We start from the raw sequence: 22,478 nt of genomic DNA on the forward strand, positions 1-22,478 counted from the left end.
ACCGGCGCCACAACCTACCTTCGAGAATTGTTTCTAACATGCTTTGGAATGTTATGAATTTCCGTATTGTATTCTTCTTTAGGCGAAGCCTGTATCTACTGTTTTTGACATGCTTTGTATCTACTGTTGAAAAATACAAATAAAATATAATTCCGCTATAAATAACACACCTTTGGTCTACACTTCAACATCCAAAACACCCCTCATCTCTCTCTCTCTCTCTCTCTAAATGACACGAAAAACAAAGACCAATAATTATGTATCATATGATAACTAAGTTACAATACAATCAATATAGCGCACATGATGACAAATAGAGTGTTTGAAGCTTTTGAACAAACCCCACTAAAAATGATCAATTAAGTAGTTAACTTAATGCTAACTAGTCACTCGAAACTTAAGTAATTAGCTTTCGTTTTTTTATTCATTGTCCAAATTTCAGACAGAAAATCACTAATAAAGTAAACAAAGTAAAAAGTGCAATACTGCAGTGAAGACATAAATGAAGGTCTCTCCTCTGAACGGAAAACAGTGGCCTTATATTATGTTCCGGAATGAATGTCAAAATTATTTAAGCATCACCATATCGCTGTCGACGCTTCGTATATATCTACTAGATAATGACGTATTTTCTGAAAAAAGAAAAAAAGAGAAAGAAGGGACCACCCATTCAAAGCCTCACCAAAGAAAGACTCTACTCGGCAGCTGTCGACGGAACCTGGAGTAAGCTGCCCAGAAAAGGTCTTCGTCACTAGCATCCCTCTTCTGACTGGGCCCACTCCAGAAGACGCGGAAGCTGCAGTCCACCAATTCAAATTGAACCTGAACAGTCCACAACCTGCTGCCGACGACGGTGGCTAAGCACCAAACAGAGGATCCAATTACATCCCGGACTCAAGTATCGCCGCCGAATATTTCGTCGGAGAAATCAGGAGCCAGAACATCTCCCGGTTCACTGATCACGTGGTGTGTTGCCTGGGCGGTGGCGGAGTACCTGAGCAGCATAAGTGAAGCCGAAATCGGAAACCTGGATTCGATTCAGATCTGGAATGAGCTCACCCTGGGAGCCGAAATTCTGAAACGCTCTGAAAGGCCTTCGAGGCCCCTCTTCGATCTTCAGTTGCCGCCGCCGGAGGAGCTGCTTCCAATGCCGGTCCTCGCGACTCTGACTCTTCAGACTGATGACCAATTCCAGGAGAAAAAGTAGTATGTTTTTGTTTGAATAAACCCTAAGTTTGGAAATTTCCAGGAGAAAAATTTAGGTGAGACCTATTGATTATGCATACAGTCGGTGATAGGGAAGTTTTTCTCCTGATAAATGTCCAGGCGTTTTCGCGTATAGCTTTGTTGGTTGTGTTGTCATTATTAGAGTTGCTTCTGTTTGGTTGGGATAAGGTTGACCCAAATCCTTGGCTCTTGGCTGTTTGGTTCTGTTTGGTTGGTACTTGGTAGTATAAACTATAAAGATTGCGTCGCGCCCCACTAAGAATGGAAAATTATCATATTATTATTTATGCAATTATAATATAAAAGTAAAACACAAGTCCAAGTAAAACGGTTGCGTTGCGAACCATACAAATTGCTAACCCTAAATAGTGTGAATGTGCAAATAAAAAACACAAAGATAATCCTTCTGTTTTAATCTATTTATTTATTTATTATCAAAACATCATAGCACTCGTGGTGAACAAATTTTCATAATTAAATTAACAGCAGCAAAAAAATATACGATTAAATAGAAAATATAAGAGCATCACTTTATTTATTATAGTAATAAGGGGCCAACTTGGACATTTGGAGCTTCATAAAATGACACACTACCTACCATTCCACTGAAATTGCGTTTGAGATTGAAAATGACATGGAAAAACCAAGGCATATGGTGTGATTGGTCAATTGTAGTAGGCTAATATTATTTCAAGTTTCATCCATTATCGGCAAGTTGGGTTGCTGAAGGCTCACCGCGTCAATTACCGTACAAGGGTCAGGGTTGCTGAAGGCTTTGCCCTACCAATTGTCGTTTTATAAGTCTCACTGCTTTGATCGGGCTTTATGGGTTTCCTTGTAGGTCTTATTATGTTCCATGTGTCGCAGAATGATTGGTCAATCATATATCGTATAAACAGTGATAATTTAATATAATATTATTCATCAAATGAATGTTTTTTTTGCGTGTGAACGGGCTGCAAATCATCCCCTCGAGGATCCAAGGGTTCAAACTTTTGCTCTCCTTTTTTTCTTGAGATATTTAGTAATATATTCATTTTTAGCACTAAAACTATAAATATATTCTACATCATTTAATTCCTATAAACAAACAAAAAAAAAAAACCCAAAAAATGACAGCTAGATCTGTTGAATTTAATTTTAACTATTAAATTATTTTGGGCATTTTTTTATGAGGTTTTTGGGTTGGGTTTGTTTTAAGAAATCAATGATAGTTTTGTAATTTAAAATAAGTTAAAAGTCTTTTTGTTATATTGTGAAGGGCTTTGGGTGTGTTTCTAAAGTCAATTTCATATATGTTTTTTTTATTATTTATAATTTGGGCTCCTATATTAGATATAATAGTGAATCTCCCTCCAATTGAGATTGAGCTTTTTGAACGATTGATTGCGGGTGTGTTCGGCTTCAGGTTGAGCTTGTTCTAAAGGTGATAGAACAAAATTGCCACGTCAAATGCTACTTGAGGTTTGTTTATGTATTTTTTTGGGATTGATTTGCATTAATTGTTTTTGCTAGTCTAAAGTTGTACTAGATTTATGAATCTTATCATCATCATCATATCTGATGGAGCTGGGATATTGCGGCTAATCCAAAACGCGATCTCTCGCGTAAATCTCGGAAGTTGTGTAGAGCCACGGCAGTGCTACGGCTCGGGTGCTTGTATCACATCCTTCCTATTTCATGGTTCCGGTTCTCTCGGCTTTTGATGGATTTGAGGGTTTTGGTTATGGTGGTGGATCTATGGCTGATAAGCTTATCTTTTGTTTGTTGTTCAATTGGGCATTTTGCTGTTTTTATTTCAATTTGTGTTGTATGTTTTAACTTTTGTTTATCTGATGGTATCAACATCTGGGACAATCTTGGTGTTCTTGTTCATGTGATATCACAGATTAGTTATTCTGTTGTACTTCCTTACTGGATTGCTAGTGTTGTAATTCTAGGCTCTCCCGTTTTGGGTGAGGTTCTTGTTTTATTAAATATCAACTTTCGACCAAAAAATCATCATCATCATATCATGATGACTTTGACAAATACTTGCTACCATGGATGCTGACCTGAATTTGATTATCAAACATGCAGATACATTATTATGTATCATTTGCTTTGATTTGGTTTGGTTCCTCTTAAAGCTGTTGATTGTTGGGAAGAATAAGACGGTTGTGTCCCCTTTTCCATTTTCAAAGCCACAGAAGAGTACAAATTTATAATCATTCTTCATTTCACATCTACCCTTCTTCTTTCTTTCTCTAATAGTGTTTTTTTATTTTAAGACGATAAAAATATTTATCAACAACATTTTGTGTTTAATATTTTCCTAATTCATTGGTTAATATTTTCCTAGTTTATTGGTTGTATCGGATAAAAGGAGATGACTTTCTAAAAGTTATGACATGAAAGTGCTTCAACTAAAATCCTGACCTGGAATTCCTTTTTTGTTTTCTTTCTAGAACCCATGAACCATGCTAGATGCCATATCGGTGGACTTGTGTTCAATAATACAATTCCTCACTCTTCTAATTTACTTGCTTAAGCTCCAATTTTTTTTTTCAATCAAATTAATATATATAAAAATTTGAATGCCATGATCCATGAATACAAATTAATATCAAATGCCATTCCATATATAAAAAAATGGAGGGAGGGAGAGCAGAGGTGGGCCCACGTCTTTCTTTCTTTTCTCTTTGATCGGAACAGGAAACAAAGGTTGATTCTCTTTCTACAGATACAAAGCCTCCAATCCCACCACCACCACCACCGTCTTCCTTTTCCAAAACCCCAAACTCCAAACCCAACAAAAATTCAACAATGATGTCGACCTCTCCGAATCCAGACGCCTCTGTTTTTGCAAGCATAATGATGTCGACCTCTCCGAATCCAGACGCCTCTGTTTTTGCAAGCATAATGGAACTTCACTTCAAAGAGCTCGATCTCATCCCGGACCAGATTCTCCTCAACAAAGAAAAAATGCTTCCCATACTGGAAAACTGCTTGTCACACTCTTGCCTTGAAGAGGGTCTTGCAGAACAAATTGCTGTCGATAAAAGCAATTCAGCCCATCGGTTCATCAAAATTGTGCATCGCTACCTGCATGAAGCTGGCAAGGAGAAACAAGCTGAAAAGTACCAGCAAAAGTTGAGCACTGCATCTCGGGTCGAACAGTTGGAGTCCATCAAGATCTGGAATTTCTTTACTCCGCCACCCCATGTGTTCAAGGTAATGGAAGATATGGGATTAGGCTCAAATCCTTCGAGTTTCTTCGGGCCTCCAGCACCAACTGAGGTTTTTCCCATTCCGGCCCCGGGCTGGAGGCCCGGCCAGGCTACTGCCGACGGTAACATTCCGGTACCTTGCCTTAGAGGCCTAATTGACAGTTTGGTAAATAATTTGGAGTTTTACTTTTACACCAAGCCTTTTCAGTTTTTTGTAAAATATTGGGGGTTTACTTTCACTGTAAGAACTTTGTTGATTTGGGTTTACTTGGGTAATGAGAAGAATTTGTCTGTATAAGCGTACATGCTTAGACAATAATTACGTTCATATATATGTTTTAGCATCGAGTAACAGAGCATGACAGAGATATAACAGAGCATTGAGTAAACCTGTGGCCAAAAGCATGATTTCTATCTTTGGAGTTATGATGTGGAGTGCCCGTTCTTTGTAATTCTTTATATATAGTAAAGAGACCGTTTATTCTGTAAAATAGAGGTAGATTAATTGTGCTGAATGAAATTCTTACGTTTGTGGTCTATTTTGTTGTTGAATAATGAATACCTATGTTTCAATCTTGCTTCAGAATGAGGCTGACATTGTTCCTGAGACCGAGGACAGCCCTTCAACAACCGTGGAGCCTAACCCTGTTGGACTAGTTCTTCACGTTGGTGAGGTTACAGACCGGTCTATGATGGATGCTGCAGCTGAAGATGAGAAGAAGAAGGGGATGATGGAAGTGGAGTCTCCTCTGACTAAGACTAAGCATCACCCAGTTATCCTGTTTTCTTTCTTTTTACTTTGAAGACTACAATCATCCTGGTTTTGCTCTTGCAATGATTCGATATATTCTTGCAGTGTGTATTGGGATCTTGGTTATGAGCCATGGCTTCCTGCAATCCTTTTGCATATGTACTTGCTGCACGGGATATGCATCCTTGTTTATGTTTGGACATCTTTTTAACATTGGTTGATCCTGTTATGAACGCTGCTTTGATATAAACTGACTACCCGCTACTTGCACAATTGCACTCTGTTTGGTACCTAAGAATGCAATATAAATTTCAGTGAGAACCAAGATTCACTATAAATTCTAGGAAGCATGATAAGCCCCAAACTACTGCATGTACCCCATGTATAGTCATCGGCTGCTTGATTCATGAAGTCCTTGAGTGTTATTGATTTCTGCATTCGAATATGGATGTATAATTCACACATCTGTATTATAATGATGACATGATACATGTTTAGTTCTGTTTTCCCAGCATGATAATCAATCCTATATATATATATATATATATATATATATATATATGTTGCTCTGTAAGATTGTTTCCATTATCTCCTGAAATTGTCCTTACAAACTGGTTCTAAGCACAAATGTTACCGTCATGTGTTACTATGACTATAACATTAGATCCAATTCTATAGGAATCTAGTGCTGGTACTCTTGAATCTTTGCATGATCTTTTTATTCCATGCTATAGTTGCATGTATGTATGGCATGCAAATCACTATTATGTATCCATTTGTGAAAACAGATTAAGCTACAAGGTAACAATTTCCTTCCCTGATGGAATTTCTCACAACACCAAGCATGTTTCCTAGGTTAGAAAGGTAGCAACCAGATTCGTCCTTTTAGAACAAGTTGCAAGATTTCCTGCTCGTTTTTAAAACCCAGAAAATCCCCTTCCTATAGCATATCGAGTCTATTTTTGTAGAATCTTTAAAAATGCCATGGTTTTACACTGGTATTGGTTTATCTGGTATAAAACCATATTAAAGATACTGATTCGTATGAATCTTGCAGCTTAATATGTTGCAAATCGCCATATTTTATCATTTGCCTCGTTACTTTTGGAAAGTAGAATATCCACCATTCCAAAAGACAAATGCATGCCCGACACCCAACTCCTCTTTAGTTTAGTACACAGTAAAGACACTTTTGTTTACGTCTCAAACCCAAACACCCACGAACACAAGTACTTGCTTGTGTGGCCCCATATTCTATTACCCTGAAAATAAAGAAAAGCTCTCAAGACAATTTGGGAAAACCCTTTTCCTGTCAGCTCACAAGGCAGTGACAGAAGCCAATGTTAGCAAATACTAGGGAATATGTATAGCCTATTTGGAAAGGGGGACAAAGCACATATTCTGTAATGAAAAAAAGGTTCTTTGCCCTTTTGATATCATATAGTTTTTCATTGAATAAAGCAAAATTCATTCCCAAAATAAGAAATCTAGACCCTACATCCATAATTTCTTTGCTAACTATATTCATGAATGTAAGAATATCCATCATAAGATTAATCATTTGAAACTTAAATCAAATTTTTCCATCAAGATTGAGTGATTGCAGAACTTGCACATTAATATTGAATCTGCATTACTGTGAACAGTTATGAAGAACCACCGAGTCTCTCAGATGATATCTGCAAACCATTAAAAGCCCAATAGTTTTACGCCATTGCTAAAACAGAATCAAGTAAAATTCAACAGCATTGTCAGATTCAAATTGCCATGAATTTAATTCCATATTCATAGTTCCATACGGAACAACATTTGTGGAGGGTACGGCGTTCGAATGAGTTTCAGAAAACAAAATTTCTTCAGGGATTATATCTAAAGGGGGCATTTCCGTGGTTTTCCAAAGTACAATGGGCAAAATTGAAATTTCAAAATCTTTGAGCTTCATTTTCGACTTTTTAGAAAAGTCATTATTTTTGAGAACAACCACCACGATCATTGAGTTATTATTGGTCCACTGGGTCTTTTATTTGCATTTGGTTACCTTGGAATTATAAGTGATTCTTGGTGTTGTTCTTGTTAGATATGTAAATTAGGAACTTTTCAAGAATTATGTGTGGCTTGATCCTTCGAGAATAGTATGTATGTGCAGCTGCAAAGTTTAACACTTTACGTTATGTTCTTTTACATCAGGAATAGTTGCTGTGATTTGATTATGTGGTATTTTGGATTGAGGGTCTGAGACCCACTTTGGATTGATTATTGGTTATGGTTGTGAAAAAGGGGCCTGAAGGCCATTAGAATTGTTGCTAGGATGTAGTTGACTTATATCTTATGTTTGCTGAACGATTGGTGGTAAATTGTGTTTTCTGTGCAGGGTTTAGAGCCATTTTAAAAGGAGACTTTACCCTTTTTTCCAGTTGAAGTCCAACCCTAAGGTTGTTTTGGAATTATGACAAGAATGCCATTTTAGTAATTTAGACCAACACCTGCAAGTTGTCGGACAGACACAAGGTTCATTGCGGATTCCAAAGAGAAATTTGGGATGAATCCTGTCAATGATAATTTGAATTATTTTGTTAAATTTTCAACAAAGTCCCATCCCAAGTTATTAGGGCGCATTTTCAAATTTTGGAGAGCTAGCTAGACTGGTTTTCCATAGACAATGCATGCATCACAAAGAGTGAGAGACCAACGTTTGTGCTATGTTATTGATGTTGAGCTTTGGTGTTTGCTTCTTTAACCTTGGTGATGTGTCAAAATGCGCTTAGAAGCAGGAAGGTTTGGGAGTTTATTTTTTTAGTTTTGACGAGCCGATATCCTTGACTTTCTAACCTAATAAACTCTCTCCCGTCTATATATCTCATGTGAATGCTGAGTGAAGTCAATTCATGCCGAGTCAAATCGATTTGTGTAATAGGTGAAAAAAAGAAGATTCCCTTCGCTTTTCCGTTTGACATGGATGCAATGCATATATAATTTGATCAACAAAACAAAATATTTCATTTTCTAGCGGATCGCCCTCTCTTCAACCAAAGTGAAGGTCCACGACAAAATAATTAGCCAAAACAAAATAGTAAAGAGACTGTTTCCTTCGTAAAATAAACGTAGTTAAGATTAATTGTATGAAATTCTTATGTATGTTGTTGAAAGATGAATACCTATGTTTCAATCTTGCTTCAGGATGAGACTGGCATTGTGCCTGAGACCGAGGACAGACCTTTAACAGCCGTGGAGCCTAACTCTGTTGGACTAGTTCTTCACGTTGGTGAGGTTACAGACCAGTCTATGATGGATGCTGCAGCTGAAGACAAGAAGAAGAAGGGGGTGATGGAAGTGGAGTCTCCTCTGGCACAGACTGAGCATTACACAATTATCCTGTTTTCTTTCTTTTTTCTTTGAAGACTACAATTGTCCTGGTTTTAATCTGGTTTGTTAATTTCAGATTTCTTACCGTATTTGTGGCATTAGAACGGTTCGATATACACTTGCGGTATATGTTAGGAGCTCAGTTTTGAGCCATGACTTCATGCATTCCTTTTGCATCTGTACTTGCTGCAAGGGATATGCATCCTTGTTTATGTTTGGACGTCTTTTTAGGATTGGCTGATCCTGATATGAATGCTGCCTTGATATAAACTGATGACCCGCCACTTGCACAATTGCACTCTGTTTAGTAACTGAGAATGCATTATAAATTTCAGTGAGAACCAAGATTTAATATAAATGCTAGGAAGCATGATAAGTCCCAAACTAGTGCATGTACCTTATATATAGTCATTGGCTGCTTGATTCATGAAGTCCTTGGGTGTTATTGAATTCTGCATTCGAATATGGATGTATAATTCACACATATGTATTATAATGATAACACGATACAAGTTTAGATCTGTTTTCTCAGCATGATAATCAATCCTCTATATATATGTTGCCCTGTAAGATTGTTTCCATTATCACCTGAAATTGTCCTTACAAACTGGTTCTAAGCACAAATGTTACCGTCATGTGTTTCTATGACTACAACATTAGATCCAATTCTATAGGAATATAGTGCTGGTACTGTTGAATCTTTGCATCATCTTTTTATTCCATGCTATAGTTGCATGTGTGTATGGCATGCAAATCACTAATATGTATCTATTTGTGAAAACAGATTAAGCTACAAGGTAACAAGTTCCTTCCCTGATGGAATTTCTTACAACACCAAGCATATTTCCTAGGTTAGAAGGGTAGCAACCAGATTTATCCTCTTAGAACAAGCTGCAAGACTTCCTATATTTGACTGCTCATATATCAACCATACATTGTTGTTAACTGAAACCTTCCTTTAGCATATTCCCTGCTCGTTTTTAAACCCAGAAATCCCCATTCCTATACCATATTGAGTCTATTTCAGAGATGGGATGAAGTTGAAAGGTGCCTCTAGCTCACTAAATTGAACTTTCCTATAGCATATCAAGTCTATTTTTGGCAGAATCTGGAAAAATTCCATGGTTTTACACTGGTATAAAACCAGATTAAAGATACTGATTCGTATGAATCTTGCAGCTTAATCTGTACATACAAAGTACAACTGCTTATCAATATGCCACACAAATGTTCCAAATCGCCATATTTTATCATTTGCCTCGTTACTTTTGGAAAGTAGAATATCTACCATTCCAAAATACAAATGTATGCTCGACACCCAAATCCTCTTTAGTTTAGTACAGAGTACAGACTTTTGTTTATGTCTCTGAGTCTCAAACCCAAACACCCACGAACACAAGTACTTGCTTGTGTGGCCGTGACAGAAGCCAATGTTAGCAAATACCAGGGAATATATATAGCCTATTTGGAAAGGGAATATATATATAGGCAATGTTAGCAAATACTAGGGAATATATGCCTATTTGGAAAGGGGGACAAAGCACATTTCCCGTAATGAAAAGAAGGTTCTTTGCCTCTCTGATATCATATAGCTTTTCATTGAATAAAGCAAAATTCATGCCCAAAATAAGAAATCGAGACCCTACTTCCATAATTTCATTGCTTACTATATTCATAAATGTAAGATTATCCATCATAAGATTAAAATCTTTTGAAAATTTATTCCAACTTTTTCTATCAAGATTGAGTAATTGCAGAACTTACACTTTAATTGAATCTGCAGTACTGTGAACAGTTATGAAGAACCCCTGAGCCGCTCAGATGCTATCTGCAATGCAAACTATTCAACGCCCAAAAATTTCATGACATTGCTACACATAGAAGCAACTATCATCAGCCATAGAGAGCTCTAAAGATCTTGCTTTGGGCTGGCTGTCTATAAGTCCCAGAACGTGAAGCTGGTGTCGAAAACCAATAGTACGCCAGCCATATTCATAGTTGCATCCGGAGCAACATTTGTGGACGTGGGGGGAGCGGCGTTTGAATGACTTTCAGAAACAAAATTTCTTTAGGGATTTATATATGAAGGGGGCATTTCCGTGGTTTTCCAAAGTACAATGGGCAAAATTGAAATTTCAGAATCTTTGAGCTTCATTTTCGTCTTTTTTGAAAAGTTATTAGAGCACTTCCATTCATTTGTTATGGCAAATGCAATGGGAGACGATGGTTATTCTTATTCATGTGAATAGTGGCAAAATGGTGTTTTACTCATTGTCATGACAACAACTATTCACATGAGATATTGAGAGAAATTTAAATCGAGTTTTGGTATGGGAAGTGAAAAATATGACTAAGTATTTATTTAAAAAAAATTCTGAAATTTGTAGTTTTTTTAAGATTTTTTTTGTTGACATCAACAAACCCAGGCTAGAGCAAGGGTTGATTTTGCCTGCGGGCTGGCCTGATTTCGTGGGACGCACAACTTGCCCTAGCAAGTTTGGCTTCTGGAAGGCATCGCTGGGCTTGGGCCCTATCCTGCCTTGGCTTGGGGCAACCAATGGAAATGCTTATATTTTCGAGAACAATCACCATGATCATTGAGTTATTATTGGTTCACTAGGTCTTTATTTGCATTTGGTTACCTTGGTATTATGAGTGATTCTTAGTGTTGTTCTCGTTAGATATGTAAATTTAGAACTTTTCAAGAATTATGTGTGGCTTGATGCCTCAAGAATGGTACGTAGGCAACTTAAGTCAACTTAGGTGCAGTCGCAAAGTTAAATACTTTACACTACGTTCTTTTGTGTCAGGAATAATTGCTATGATTTGATTATGTGGTATTTTGAATTGAGGATCAAAGACCTACTTTGGATTGATTATTGGTTATGGTTGTGAAAAAAGGGGCTAAGGCCCATTAGAATTGTTACTAGCGTGTAGTTGACTTATATCTTGTGCTTGTTGAACGATTAGGGAGTAAATTGTGTTTTCTGTGTAGGTGGATTCATTTTAAAGGGAGACTGTGCTATTTTTCCTGTAGAAGTCCAACTCTAAGGTTGTTTTGAAATTAGGGCAAGAAGGACATTTTAGTAATATAGGCCGACATCTGCTTGTTGTCGGACATACATAGGGTTCGTCACTTATTCCAAGGAAAAATTCGAGACAAGTCCTGTCAATAATAATTTGAACTATTTTGTAAAATTTTCAACAAAGTCTCATCCCAAGTTATTAGGGCGCATTTTCAAATTTTGGAGAGCTAGCTAGACTGGTTTTCCATAGACAATGCATGCATCACAGAGAGTGAGGGACCAACGTTTGTGCTATGTTATTGATGTTGTGCTTTGGTGTTTGCTTCTTTAGCCTTGGTGATGTGTCAAAATACGCTTAGAAGTAGTGGTGGATCCATCCACCATGGGGTCAATTGAGTCAAATGACCCCATGTAGCCCTAGAAATGGTTTGGAGGTCCTTGGTTTTCTCTTGACAGCCATGGGAGACGACCCCATGAAGAAGAAGATGCAAGTTGCTAGAGAGAAGAGAGAGAGAGAGAGAGAGAGAGAGAGAGGCACCTGACACAAATTTTAAAAAACAAGGAAGATATTTGTTAGGGTTTTTTAAAATATTTTTTAAATTCTGTTGGGTGGACTTATAAATACAAAAAGTACACATCAATAGTATAAAGATATTACTTACCACAATCCCGATCTCTTGGACCACAGGAGTCCAAGAGATTGTGATCACCCATCGTTGGATATTAATCTAATGGTTCAAAAATATTTCTTAAAATAAGTGCAAGAGTGAGTGAACCGTTGAAATTACATCCAACGGTGAGTGACCACAAATCTCTTGAACCCCTGTAGTCCAAGAGATCAGAACTACTGTTACTTACCATAGTGTTCTTTAAATTGAAAAGGACCTTAAGGTCAATTGTTCAACACTCACTGTGCTTTTTTTTCTTTTTTTTTTGGTAATATTCAAGGTATTTTATTATTTGGGATATTTTTGGGTGAATTTATTTATTATTTGGATGAAATTTATGGTTTACATAATACATATATGAGCTTCATTTATTGAATGATGTTTTTGTTAATTGGAATAAGTTTGGTGTGTTTTTCAACAAAAAATATTTCTTTGTTTCATCTTAATAAGAAAATCAAAACTTTAACACTATAATCCTATAAAGTAACAATCCTGCATCCACCACTGACCTTGCTTGGGTCGCAGGTTGTGGAGACAGATTCAAGCCCAAATTGGACTGAGGCCACGTAGAATATTCCCTTCCCCCATACGCCCAACACGACGTCACGTTAGGAGACCACGTCCACTTTCGCCTTGCCACACAAGTAATTCGTTGTATTTATATATGCTTTTCGTTTCGTTTATGATGTGATTGAATTCTTGATTGTCAACCAAAAGTTTTCATTCTTTGCATAACTAAGTTGATGAATTTAGTCCAAAATAGGCAACATAACAGTTAATTGATCCAAAGTCATAGCTGGGGTCAAAGTTAGACCAACTTGGTTCAACACTCTAGCTCAAAAAATGCAAACCTCTTTATTTGAAACTTCTATATTCCAGCAAATATGTTGGAATTAAGTGAGATATTTATTCTTTTAATTTAAGTTATAATACACACTTTTAAATTAAAATCTTATAATTAAGTATCATATGACGGCTAAGTCAGACTAAATCAGCATAGCACATGACCAACACTTTGTTTTGAAATTTTTCAACAAACTCCAATTGAAAATGATTAATTAAGGGTCTTTTTTATAACTATTTTAATTTTAGCTTTAGTTTTAGTTTTTTGTGCTAAAGTATAAAGGAAAAAGAGGGATAACGGAATTGAGAATAAGAGTGGAGATGAGATTGAGAGGGAAGATGAGAGAGGATAATGAAAGGAATGTGTAACAAAAATGAAAATTAAAACTGAAAATTAAAATCTATTTGATATTAAATTCACTTTCAAGTTTTTGTTTTTACTTTTGTTACTCTTCCCTCCTACCCTCCCACCGTCTATCTCAATTTCATCCCCACTTCCATTAACTCTCATTTACCTCTATATTTCAGCGCCAAAAAAATAAAAAAGGATTATCATAAGGAGAATTAACATAATGCTAATATTAAGTCACTGTCTCACTAGAAGCTAAGTCGGCTCAGCTGGGTCTACCACCACCCTCCATGCCACAAGCATATTATTTTACCTTAATTAATTATAATTAGCTTCCCTCTTTTTATTGATTTGGTTGTTTGACCCCTTCGCAGCTAGTTGTGTACGGTTTGATGGATAAGGCCGATAGAAAGATGATGTGTCCTTACGGTGGTGGTGGTCTCAATCGGGTCACCCAATTTGAGATTAAGTATTTCTAATCCAATATTTTATGATTTTTCAATATATGATTTAGAGTTGGGGCTACCGAACACTACATTCCAAGACCCAACGTGATAATCTCTCTCTCTCTCTCTCATGACTAGGTAAATCCCAAATCAATTTAGAATTTAGATTTTGTCTGCCATATCTTTGTTTGAAAATTAATTAAAATGTCGTTAAACTTGAACATGATTATACTGCCAAAAATTAATTAATTCCTCATGTGTTAGAAAAAAGCGATAATTGTATTCAAAAATTAGTCACAAGGATCATCAACCACAAAGACAAATACAAATGCCCACAAAAAAATAATACAAATATAACAATATAGTAACCACATAAGGTTAATCTATATATTTATATATAGAGTCAATTCAACCAAGAAGCAACTAATCTAAGTGGTTGTGCTCATTTCTACACATTTTATGGTTACAGCTTGTCCACTACTGTTTGCTCTAGAAAGAGAAAAATGAACTCCTTCTAAAACGAAGATGTGGCTCAATCAGAAATGGCCAGACAATTAAAAAAAACATTAAACCCACCAATAGGACTCAGAAAAACTTCCCACCCCACCAACCACTTGCCTATCCGGACTCCTCCAAACTCAAAACACGAAAGTGACACCATGGGAATTCTTTTTCATGTATTCACGTTATGATGGGTGAAATTCAACAAAGTAAACAAATTTCATATAAATTTAATGGGTGAAATTTCATTATTAGTTTACTGTTTCGTATATATTAAAAAAATTCAAAAGGGTCCTATAAGAGCATCTCCAGCGCTCTTCGGGCCAGTACGCCTGACCAGAGTTGATCAGCCATATGGGGCGGAGCCCGGTTTGGTGGCGGGTCCCACGAGCGAGAAGCCCAAGGCAAGTCTTGCGAGCCAGCCCGAGTTGGTGACGCTGGCCGACGCGACGCTGGCCACGGCGTCGCCCGAGCATCAACGGCGGGTGCCACGTGCGCCGGGACTCTCCGATTGAATTTTCCAGAGACATCCGACGGTCCTCGTTTTTGGATAAAAAATTGCAAAAAATCGAAAAAAATCGAAAAAAATCTGAATTTTTTTTTAAAAAATACCCAAAAATTCTGTATTTTTTCTCTATAAATACCTAACCATTGTATTTACTTTCCACACTAAAATCTTCATACAATTTCTTCTCCATCCCATATTTTTTACTCTTTACTCACATTATTCACTTTCCACACCAATTCTTCATACAAACTTTTCTCCTTCCAATTTTTTGTTCATCTCCACTCACATTTTCACTTCCACACAATTCTCCATACAAACTCTTCTCCTTCAAATATTTTTTACTCTCTTTCTACTACTTTCCATTTGTATAAAAAAAACAAATGGCATCTTCTATTGAAGTCGGAGGCTCGTAGTCAACGAATGAAGATATTGCGTTGTGTCAATCTTGGGTGAACATTAGTCATGACCCTATCACGGGTAATGAGATGAAGTTTCATCACATGTGAGCAAAATTCATGGAGAATTTTGTCAAAGATTGGGTTCTATTCGGACCGAAATGGCGTTGTCTAGTAGATGGAAACTTCTTAATAAAGAGTTAGGGAAATGGAGAAATGCCTTGACAAAAGCAAAGGCGAACATTCAAAGCGGTCAAAATTTAACCGATGAGGTAAAATATTTATAATTGCCATTTTAATCAATTCAATGTCACTTTTTTTTTCATATTCTATTTGTTTTTCTTGCATAATTTCTTTTTCTTGGTGCACCTTTAATTTGTCTATATTTTCTTGCATAATCAATTTTATTTTGCATTTCAAAATAGTTTATATTTTCTTGCATAATAATTTTGTTTCTTGCACTTCCAATTATTTATTTTTAATAGATGGTACAAGCACAAATGTGGTTCGGTGCCATGGGGCAAGGCAAAAAAAAAGTTTCGTGCATTTCAATGTTGGAAATTGTGAAGGATTGTTCGAGATTCAAAATTATTCCCACCGGTCCTTGGTTGTGATGAATGAGACGCCACTCCACGATTCAACATCAACGATTCTCCATTGACTCCCCAATGGAAACGGAGTCACCATTTGTGCCACGTCCGCCAAGACCTATTGGGAGAAAGGCGCAAAGGCCAGAGAGGGGCCACTCCGACCAATGATTGTGTACAATTATTGGAGCATATAGCTAAGAGCGCCTCACTAAGAATGGAGAGAGACTTGAAAAGAGATGAAATGGACAAGGCACGAGAGGAAGCATTTGTTCTCCAACAACAAATGGCACAAGAAAAGACATAGAGGATAGAGAGATTAAAATCATGGCTATGGATACGAGCCATATGTCTCCCGAAACAAAGGCTTATTGGAAGCAACGAAGAAGAGATGTCATGAGGAAAAAACTTTTCAATGACGACGGACCTAGCAATACGGATTGGTTAAATGATGAAAACCATTAGGAAGCAATTGAAACACCTTTGCCATATGTTGTATTGTTGTATTGTTGTATTATCCTTTAAGTTGTTGTATTGTTGTATTATCCTTTAAGTTGTTGTATTGTTGTATTATCCTTTAAGTTGTTGTATTGTTGTATTTTCCTTTCATTTGTTGTATTGTTCCTTATCCTTTAATTTGTTGTATTGTTCCCTTTTTATTCAATCAAAAAAGCATGAAATTAAATGACTATTTATTAAAAACATTTGAGCATCAAAACAAATATTAATTCAAAAAAACCTTCATTGATTGCAAACAACACACAAAACAAACCATACATAAAAGCATAATAATAAAAAGCCTAATTCCAAAAAAAAACCACACACAAAATGAAGCATAATTAAAAACAAGGCATAATTCCAAACAAAGCACTAATCTTGACTTCATCCATTGTGATTGCCTTTCATCTCCCACAAGTGCTCGATCAAGTCACGTTGCGTATCTCGTGAACATATGAAGATTGCATTTCTTGATACCGATCAATCATGGGGTTGTTGAATTGACCATCCCAGTATTGGTTCGGGCTCCGATGGTAGTCCATTTGGTCCAATCGGCCTTTCATATATTCTTGTCAACGATGTGTTCATTGGATCGGTTCAAACACTTCTTGAGCATCATAGTCATACTCATCCTCCACAATCATGTTGTGAAGGATGATGCAAGTCATCATAATACTCCGCAGCACCTCCTCATCTAGCATCCGAGCAGCACCTCTAATAATTGCCCAACGAGCTTGCAAGATACCAAACACCTCTCCCGCTCTTTCCCAGTAATCTTCTTGAAAGGAAGCAAAGTTTCTTTCCTTCTCGGATTGGGGATTGAACTGTTTTCACGAATGTCGTCCACCTAGGATAAATTCCGTCGGAAAGGTAGTACGCACGAGTAAAGCGATGATTGTTGATTTGGTACGGACACAGGGGAATGACCTCGCAGTACCTCATCGAACACCGGGATTGACCAAGGACATTGAGGTCATTCTGAGAACCGCAACCCGAAGAAGGCATGCCAAACCCAACAATCGAATGAAGCTACGGCCTCCAAAATTATACTTTTTGGCCCTTCCGATTCAGTACTCCCCTTGCCAGCAAGAGGGGAGTTCTTCCACTACCCAGTGCATACAATCGATGCTTCCAATCATTCCTGGGAAACCTCGGGCCTCGCCTTTTTGTAGAAGCCGCTGCAGGTCTCTTGGCGTTGGTTTGAAAGTACTCTCGTGTACAAATTTTCCACTGCATCACAAAATCTCACCAAGCACTCTAGGACAAGATTTTCCCATCCTTGCAATCTCATCCACTGCTCTGCAGATGCCCCATAAGCAAGCATCCGCAGCAAGTTTCTCGATTTTGCCGGATAAGACCTCATACCTCAACAGATCATGCTTTTGAATGAAGTATGTGTCGTAATTACAAATATCATGCATGATTTTTGGAACAAATGTGGTTGCATTCTATATCTTTCGAAACTTAGAAAGGATATAACGGATTTGGGATAAAATAATCCTCCATGAGATTCTTACCAAGACTCTATGTCTGTCCACATTCGGAGCACGAGGGACGATAGCTTTTTGCCTTGATTGATCCATCATACACACACCGCTGCAGCGTAGTTCCTCTTCTTCATCGGCTTCCCAGATCTTCTTCAAGACGCTCACGCCTTGTTTCTTCCCTTTGTTTCGCTGCCTCTCCAACACCTCAACAAGTTTGACATTGAGAGTAGAATGTGTTTTCTACAATCTGAGAAATGAAGGAATAGATAAGAGATGGTGTGAGGGGTTTGAAAATCAGGTATAGTTTATAGACGGATTTAGAAGATTGAGATGACACGTGGCACAATTTGAGAGGATGAAAATCTTATCAAAATCTGAGATTAAATTTTTAAAAAAATATCTGAAAATGTTATCTGACATTTGACACGTGGCACATTTGTAGAGGGTGAAAATCTTATCAAAAATCTGAGATTAAATTTTTTTAAAAATATCTGAAAATGTTATCGACATTTGACACGTGGCACAATTGTAGAGGGTGAAAATCTTATCTAAAATCTGAGATTAAAATTTTTTAAAAATATCTGAAAATGTTATCTAACATTTGACACATGGCACAATTTTAAAGGAATTTTCTTTGAATAATTTTTATTAAAATCTAAAATAAAAAATTAACTCTGAAACTTTAAATGCCGTTTTGGAAGGCCAAACGACCTCAAAATGCCAAAATCCATCATACATCACAGCAAAGCTGTGGTTTGACTCGTGGCGTCGTTCCCTTTCCGAAATGGTATTTGCGTCCATCGGAGCTCGGACGACAAATCTGCAAATTCCCACTACGTCCTTTTTAACTCAGCGATAAAATCTGACATTTGTTCTACATCGGACGTGGCACAATTTTAGAGGGTGAAAATCTTATCCGAAAATTTAATTACAAAAGATTATCAAAATTAATGGTTTAAACTATAAAAAAATTGAAAATAAAGTACAATGAATAGTAATTGCCTTAGACTTGCACTAGACTTTGCCCTTGTGGGTGGAACCACAAATGCAAAGGCTACACTATTCACGTGAATAGTAACAGCCCTTGCTTGCCCTTGCCCTAGACTTTGCCCTTGTGGGTGGAGATGCTCTAAGTAACACTTCAACATTCAAACACCCCTCACTCTCTCTCTCTCTCCGTCTCTAGTCTCAGAGCTAAGCTATGACTATCTCGTCTCTTCTTCAAAACCCCTTTGAAATGATCACTTCTCCTTCTTTTTTCGTCAATTTACTCCGTCTCCACCAACAAGAAGCCCGTTTCCATGCTATGAAAGCTGCAGAGGTTGAAGAAAGCAGTAACAAACAAGAAAGGGTTCATTCACGCCCAATCAATCGACCCTCTTCACCGCTTTCATGTCACCAAATGCCATCGACTCTACTCGGTTGCAGAACCAAACGGCACAAACAAGACTACAAGCTTGAGCCCGAGAGGGTCTTTTTGTCTTCGATCCGTCAACGGCCTGAGCCGAGAAGATGCAATCGCGCAATCTCGGCCTTCCGCTTGAACATGGACTTACACAAAGAAAGCAATAGTGGCCACCAACTCGAAGGCTATCTTCTTAATGTATTTCTGTTTAAAAAAATGACATGATTTTTATACTCTTTTTTTGTCCACTTATAATTTTGAGCTGATTATATGTTATAGTAAAAAAAATATTAAAAAATAAAAGGGAATGTAGGCAAATAAAAAAAGTTAAACAAAAAAAAATCAGTTGTGATTTTTCCTGCTGCTGACGTCCTTTTCATGTATACTTGGATTTAGTGGCAAATTCAGAATTCGAATCAAATAGGCGAAATTTATTTTAAAAATTCAAAAATAAGAGTGAATTTCATTCATAAAAATAAAAAGATACACATAGTTATGCGATAACGTAATGAGCCTTACATTCAAATATGCATTTCAATTCATAAATAAAAGTTTAACAAAAAAAACTAAAAAAAACAAATAAATGAGATTGCCTCTTATTTTAAGGAAGGCTAGAGTTTTGCACTTTCTTAATTTTATAATTTTTATGAGCCGCTATCTTTGACTTTCCCTCATAGCTAGCTCAGTCAACCCTCATTCAGCAATCGGTGTCCTCCTTTTCCTTGCTGTGAGGGAAAAGGATGTCGTCACTGATTTTATTTTGAATGACGTGCCACGTCACCTATAACTCAAACTTAGTACACAATTTCAAATTCATAGCATTTTTCTTTGGCTTTTATATGATGAGTAGAGTAAGAGAGGCATTAGATTCTATTCGCTTCCGTCACTCAACGTGGTTTCTTTTATTTTTAATAAAATAATCATTATTTTTGGAGTTTATTAACTCGAGTGGTTAACTCAATCAAGACTCAAGAGAATCGTTGTATTCAAAAGTTGTTAAAATCAAATGTGCCCCGAGTCCGCAGTGCATTAGGAGGTGACTCAGTTGAGTTAACTCATAACTTGTTGGTTGCCATTTGCTCACCCCCTAAACCAACCGGCGTGCCAAAGTCAAAGGAGACGATATAATAACTTTGGAGGCGTAACTCGCAGCAAACAAAAACTTGCTTCGACTCACATCTCACTAAATTTCCTTTTTTCCTATTCTGATTTTACCCTCCGCAGCCCTATGCTCTTAGCCTCTCCATCACCATCGGACGCGTGGAGTGAGACAAAGTGAGAACTGGCTAGCATCCTCCCCTTATATTATATATATCCCAAATTTCCAAAACGAACGCCTCATCTTTCTCCTTCCCTTCGTCCCGACATTATTCATCCCTTGAAGCAACTATGTCGTCGTCTTCTCCAATTGCTCCCTCTATTTGCCACAACTTGGCCGAAACGCTACTCAAACAACTCCGATATGATCCGCTTGCCCTCTACCCCGAAATGAACCATGACCTCGTAGCGGGTAACCCGGTTGCCCGTGCACGCGAGCCTTTGGCCGCAGCCTTCGGACCCAAGTCAAAAACCGGTGACCCAGTTGACCGTAGTGCCAAAACAACCCGATACTACATGGTCCTCCTGACCGCCGGAGACAAGGCTCTTAACCCAGAAAGCATCCTGGTGATGGACGTCACCGACCCGATTCCGAAGGGATGTATGGTCAAAGCTCGCGCCTTTTGCTCCGGTGTCGCCTTCAACTTCAATTTCTCGGCGGCGGACAAGTTCGACTTCATGAAACTTTGCGTGATATCGAGTGATGATGGAGACCGCACGATGATTGATCTGGATCGGGTCAGTAACTCCGAGATGCCCGACCCGAACATCATACACAGCCTGGCGAGTTCGGCGGCGATGAAGGCACTGGTGTCGTCCGCGAAGGAGATCAACCTCGCCGAATTTGTGGGTCGTGTGGGTGACTACGTGGCCACCAAATTCGGCGAGGAGAAGAAAACCGAGTACCTGAAGATGTTGACTTCCAGTGGACTCGGAAGTTTGGACTCGGTGGAGATATGGCACATGTTGACTCTGCAAGACCGAGTTATGGAGGCAGTGATGGAAAGCGTCCGAGTCGGGCTGTTTATGAAAATGCCCATAACCATTGACATGCCAATGCCATCCACCGCCTCCATGACCCACCCAACTCCGCGGCCATTGGGGTGGAAGGTGGGTTGCTCTTCAGCTAAGGGGTTGAAGCACAGGCCTTGCATTCCAGACCTCAATCAAGTTGCAGTGGACCTACTGGTATATATATATATATATTCTCTGTTTTTGTGTGTAAACATATATACATTTTTGCATATGAATCCTTATGACATTATAACTTCAGGAGGAGGAGGAGGAGGATGAGGAGGAGACTGATAAATGTAGTGTTGTTGGTGAGGTGGAGGGAAGCAATGCCAAGAAAAGGAAGGTGGAGGAGGCTGCTGGAGAAGAAGCACAGGCTGAGGGGACCAAAGCAGCTGACTGATGAACCACCATAATGAGTTTGATGGTTTAATTTTGCACTTGCTCAGTTGAGTAATTTTTGTTTGGTGTGCTTGAAGCTGACTAGCTAGAACAGAAAACAAAAAGAAAACAAAAAGAAAAAAGTAGCTAGCAGCTTAGTGTTATATGTTCGGATATTTTATAAATAATAGCTGAGCAGATTTTCGGTGTGCCACTCACTTGTTACTTGCATATTGAATGGTTTTATTATGAGGTTGACGATGAAACAATAACTTTTTGAGTAGTAATGGGAGGAAAATCACATTTTGTATCACGTTTGAATATAAAATAATGAGGGATCCGCCACCGCTTCTCTCTCTCCCTCTTCCTCTCCTCTCCCCATCACCGCTCCACTCCCTCCTCCTTTGAGATGATGTCTACAGTCTATGGTCAACGGTAGTTGCGGGGTCATAACACTGCTCCTTGCATCACCAGCCCCGACCACCTCCATAACCTCTTATAGAAGGACCATTATACCGCGATGATGTTGATCATGATATGGGTCTTGATCAAGCAGATCTGCAGTTGTTATTATATGTGTGCTGACCAAAAAGCCAATGAGGAGGGAGTCTTGTGGCGGCGAAGAGGCGATGGATCCATCGGCTGCAAAGGCCGGCAGAGTGCCGAGGATGGGGAGGAGAGGAAGGAGGGAGATATGGAATTTGGGGAGGTCGACAGACAACGTG

At 38.1% G+C, this 22,478-nt stretch overlaps 2 protein-coding genes and 1 long non-coding RNA gene across 8 annotated transcripts; 2 read left to right on the top strand and 1 right to left on the bottom strand.

Annotated features, from left to right (window-relative positions):
- Positions 1–4,032: 4,032 nt before the first annotated feature.
- LOC103332031 (uncharacterized) lies at positions 4,033–5,377 on the top strand. The gene is made up of 2 exons (XM_089053484.1): positions 4,033–4,602; positions 5,021–5,377. The coding sequence occupies exons 1-2, from the start codon at positions 4,033–4,035 to the stop codon at positions 5,237–5,239; spliced, it is 789 nt and encodes a 262-aa protein (XP_088909610.1). The 3' UTR covers positions 5,240–5,377.
- LOC103332032 (uncharacterized) lies at positions 5,230–10,609 on the bottom strand. Of its 6 annotated transcripts, none has more exons than XR_016127423.1 (5): positions 10,315–10,609; positions 8,948–9,002; positions 8,343–8,861; positions 5,565–5,619; positions 5,230–5,478 (listed from the first exon to the last, which is right to left on the bottom strand). It is a non-coding gene; the product is annotated as an uncharacterized LOC103332032 (long non-coding RNA). The 6 variants fall into 6 exon arrangements; XR_016127426.1 differs by having other exon boundaries at positions 5,338–5,478; positions 5,565–5,652; XR_016127425.1 differs by lacking the exon at positions 5,565–5,619 and having other exon boundaries at positions 5,232–5,478.
- Positions 10,610–20,547: 9,938 nt separating this feature from the next.
- Positions 20,548–21,967, top strand: LOC103332033 (uncharacterized). Its single transcript, XM_008234721.3, has 2 exons — positions 20,548–21,549; positions 21,635–21,967. The coding sequence occupies exons 1-2, from the start codon at positions 20,653–20,655 to the stop codon at positions 21,773–21,775; spliced, it is 1,038 nt and encodes a 345-aa protein (XP_008232943.2). The 5' UTR covers positions 20,548–20,652; the 3' UTR covers positions 21,776–21,967.
- The last annotated feature ends 511 nt before the right edge of the window (positions 21,968–22,478 follow it).

The sequence above is a fragment of the Prunus mume genome, linkage group LG5, assembly GCF_029339155.1.
Source record: "Prunus mume cultivar Tortuosa linkage group LG5, ASM2933915v1, whole genome shotgun sequence".
Lineage (NCBI taxonomy): Eukaryota > Viridiplantae > Streptophyta > Magnoliopsida > Rosales > Rosaceae > Prunus > Prunus mume.

Coding starts and splice junctions, on each gene's coding strand:
- LOC103332031 (XM_089053484.1), top strand. CDS start 4,033: ATGATGTCGACCTCTCCGAATCCAGACGCCTCTGTTTTTGCAAGCATA. Junction 4,603..5,020: donor GAGGCCTAATTGACAGTTTG/GTAAATAATTTG, acceptor ATCTTGCTTCAG/AATGAGGCTGACATTGTTCC.
- LOC103332033 (XM_008234721.3), top strand. CDS start 20,653: ATGTCGTCGTCTTCTCCAATTGCTCCCTCTATTTGCCACAACTTGGCC. Junction 21,550..21,634: donor AAGTTGCAGTGGACCTACTG/GTATATATATAT, acceptor TTATAACTTCAG/GAGGAGGAGGAGGAGGATGA.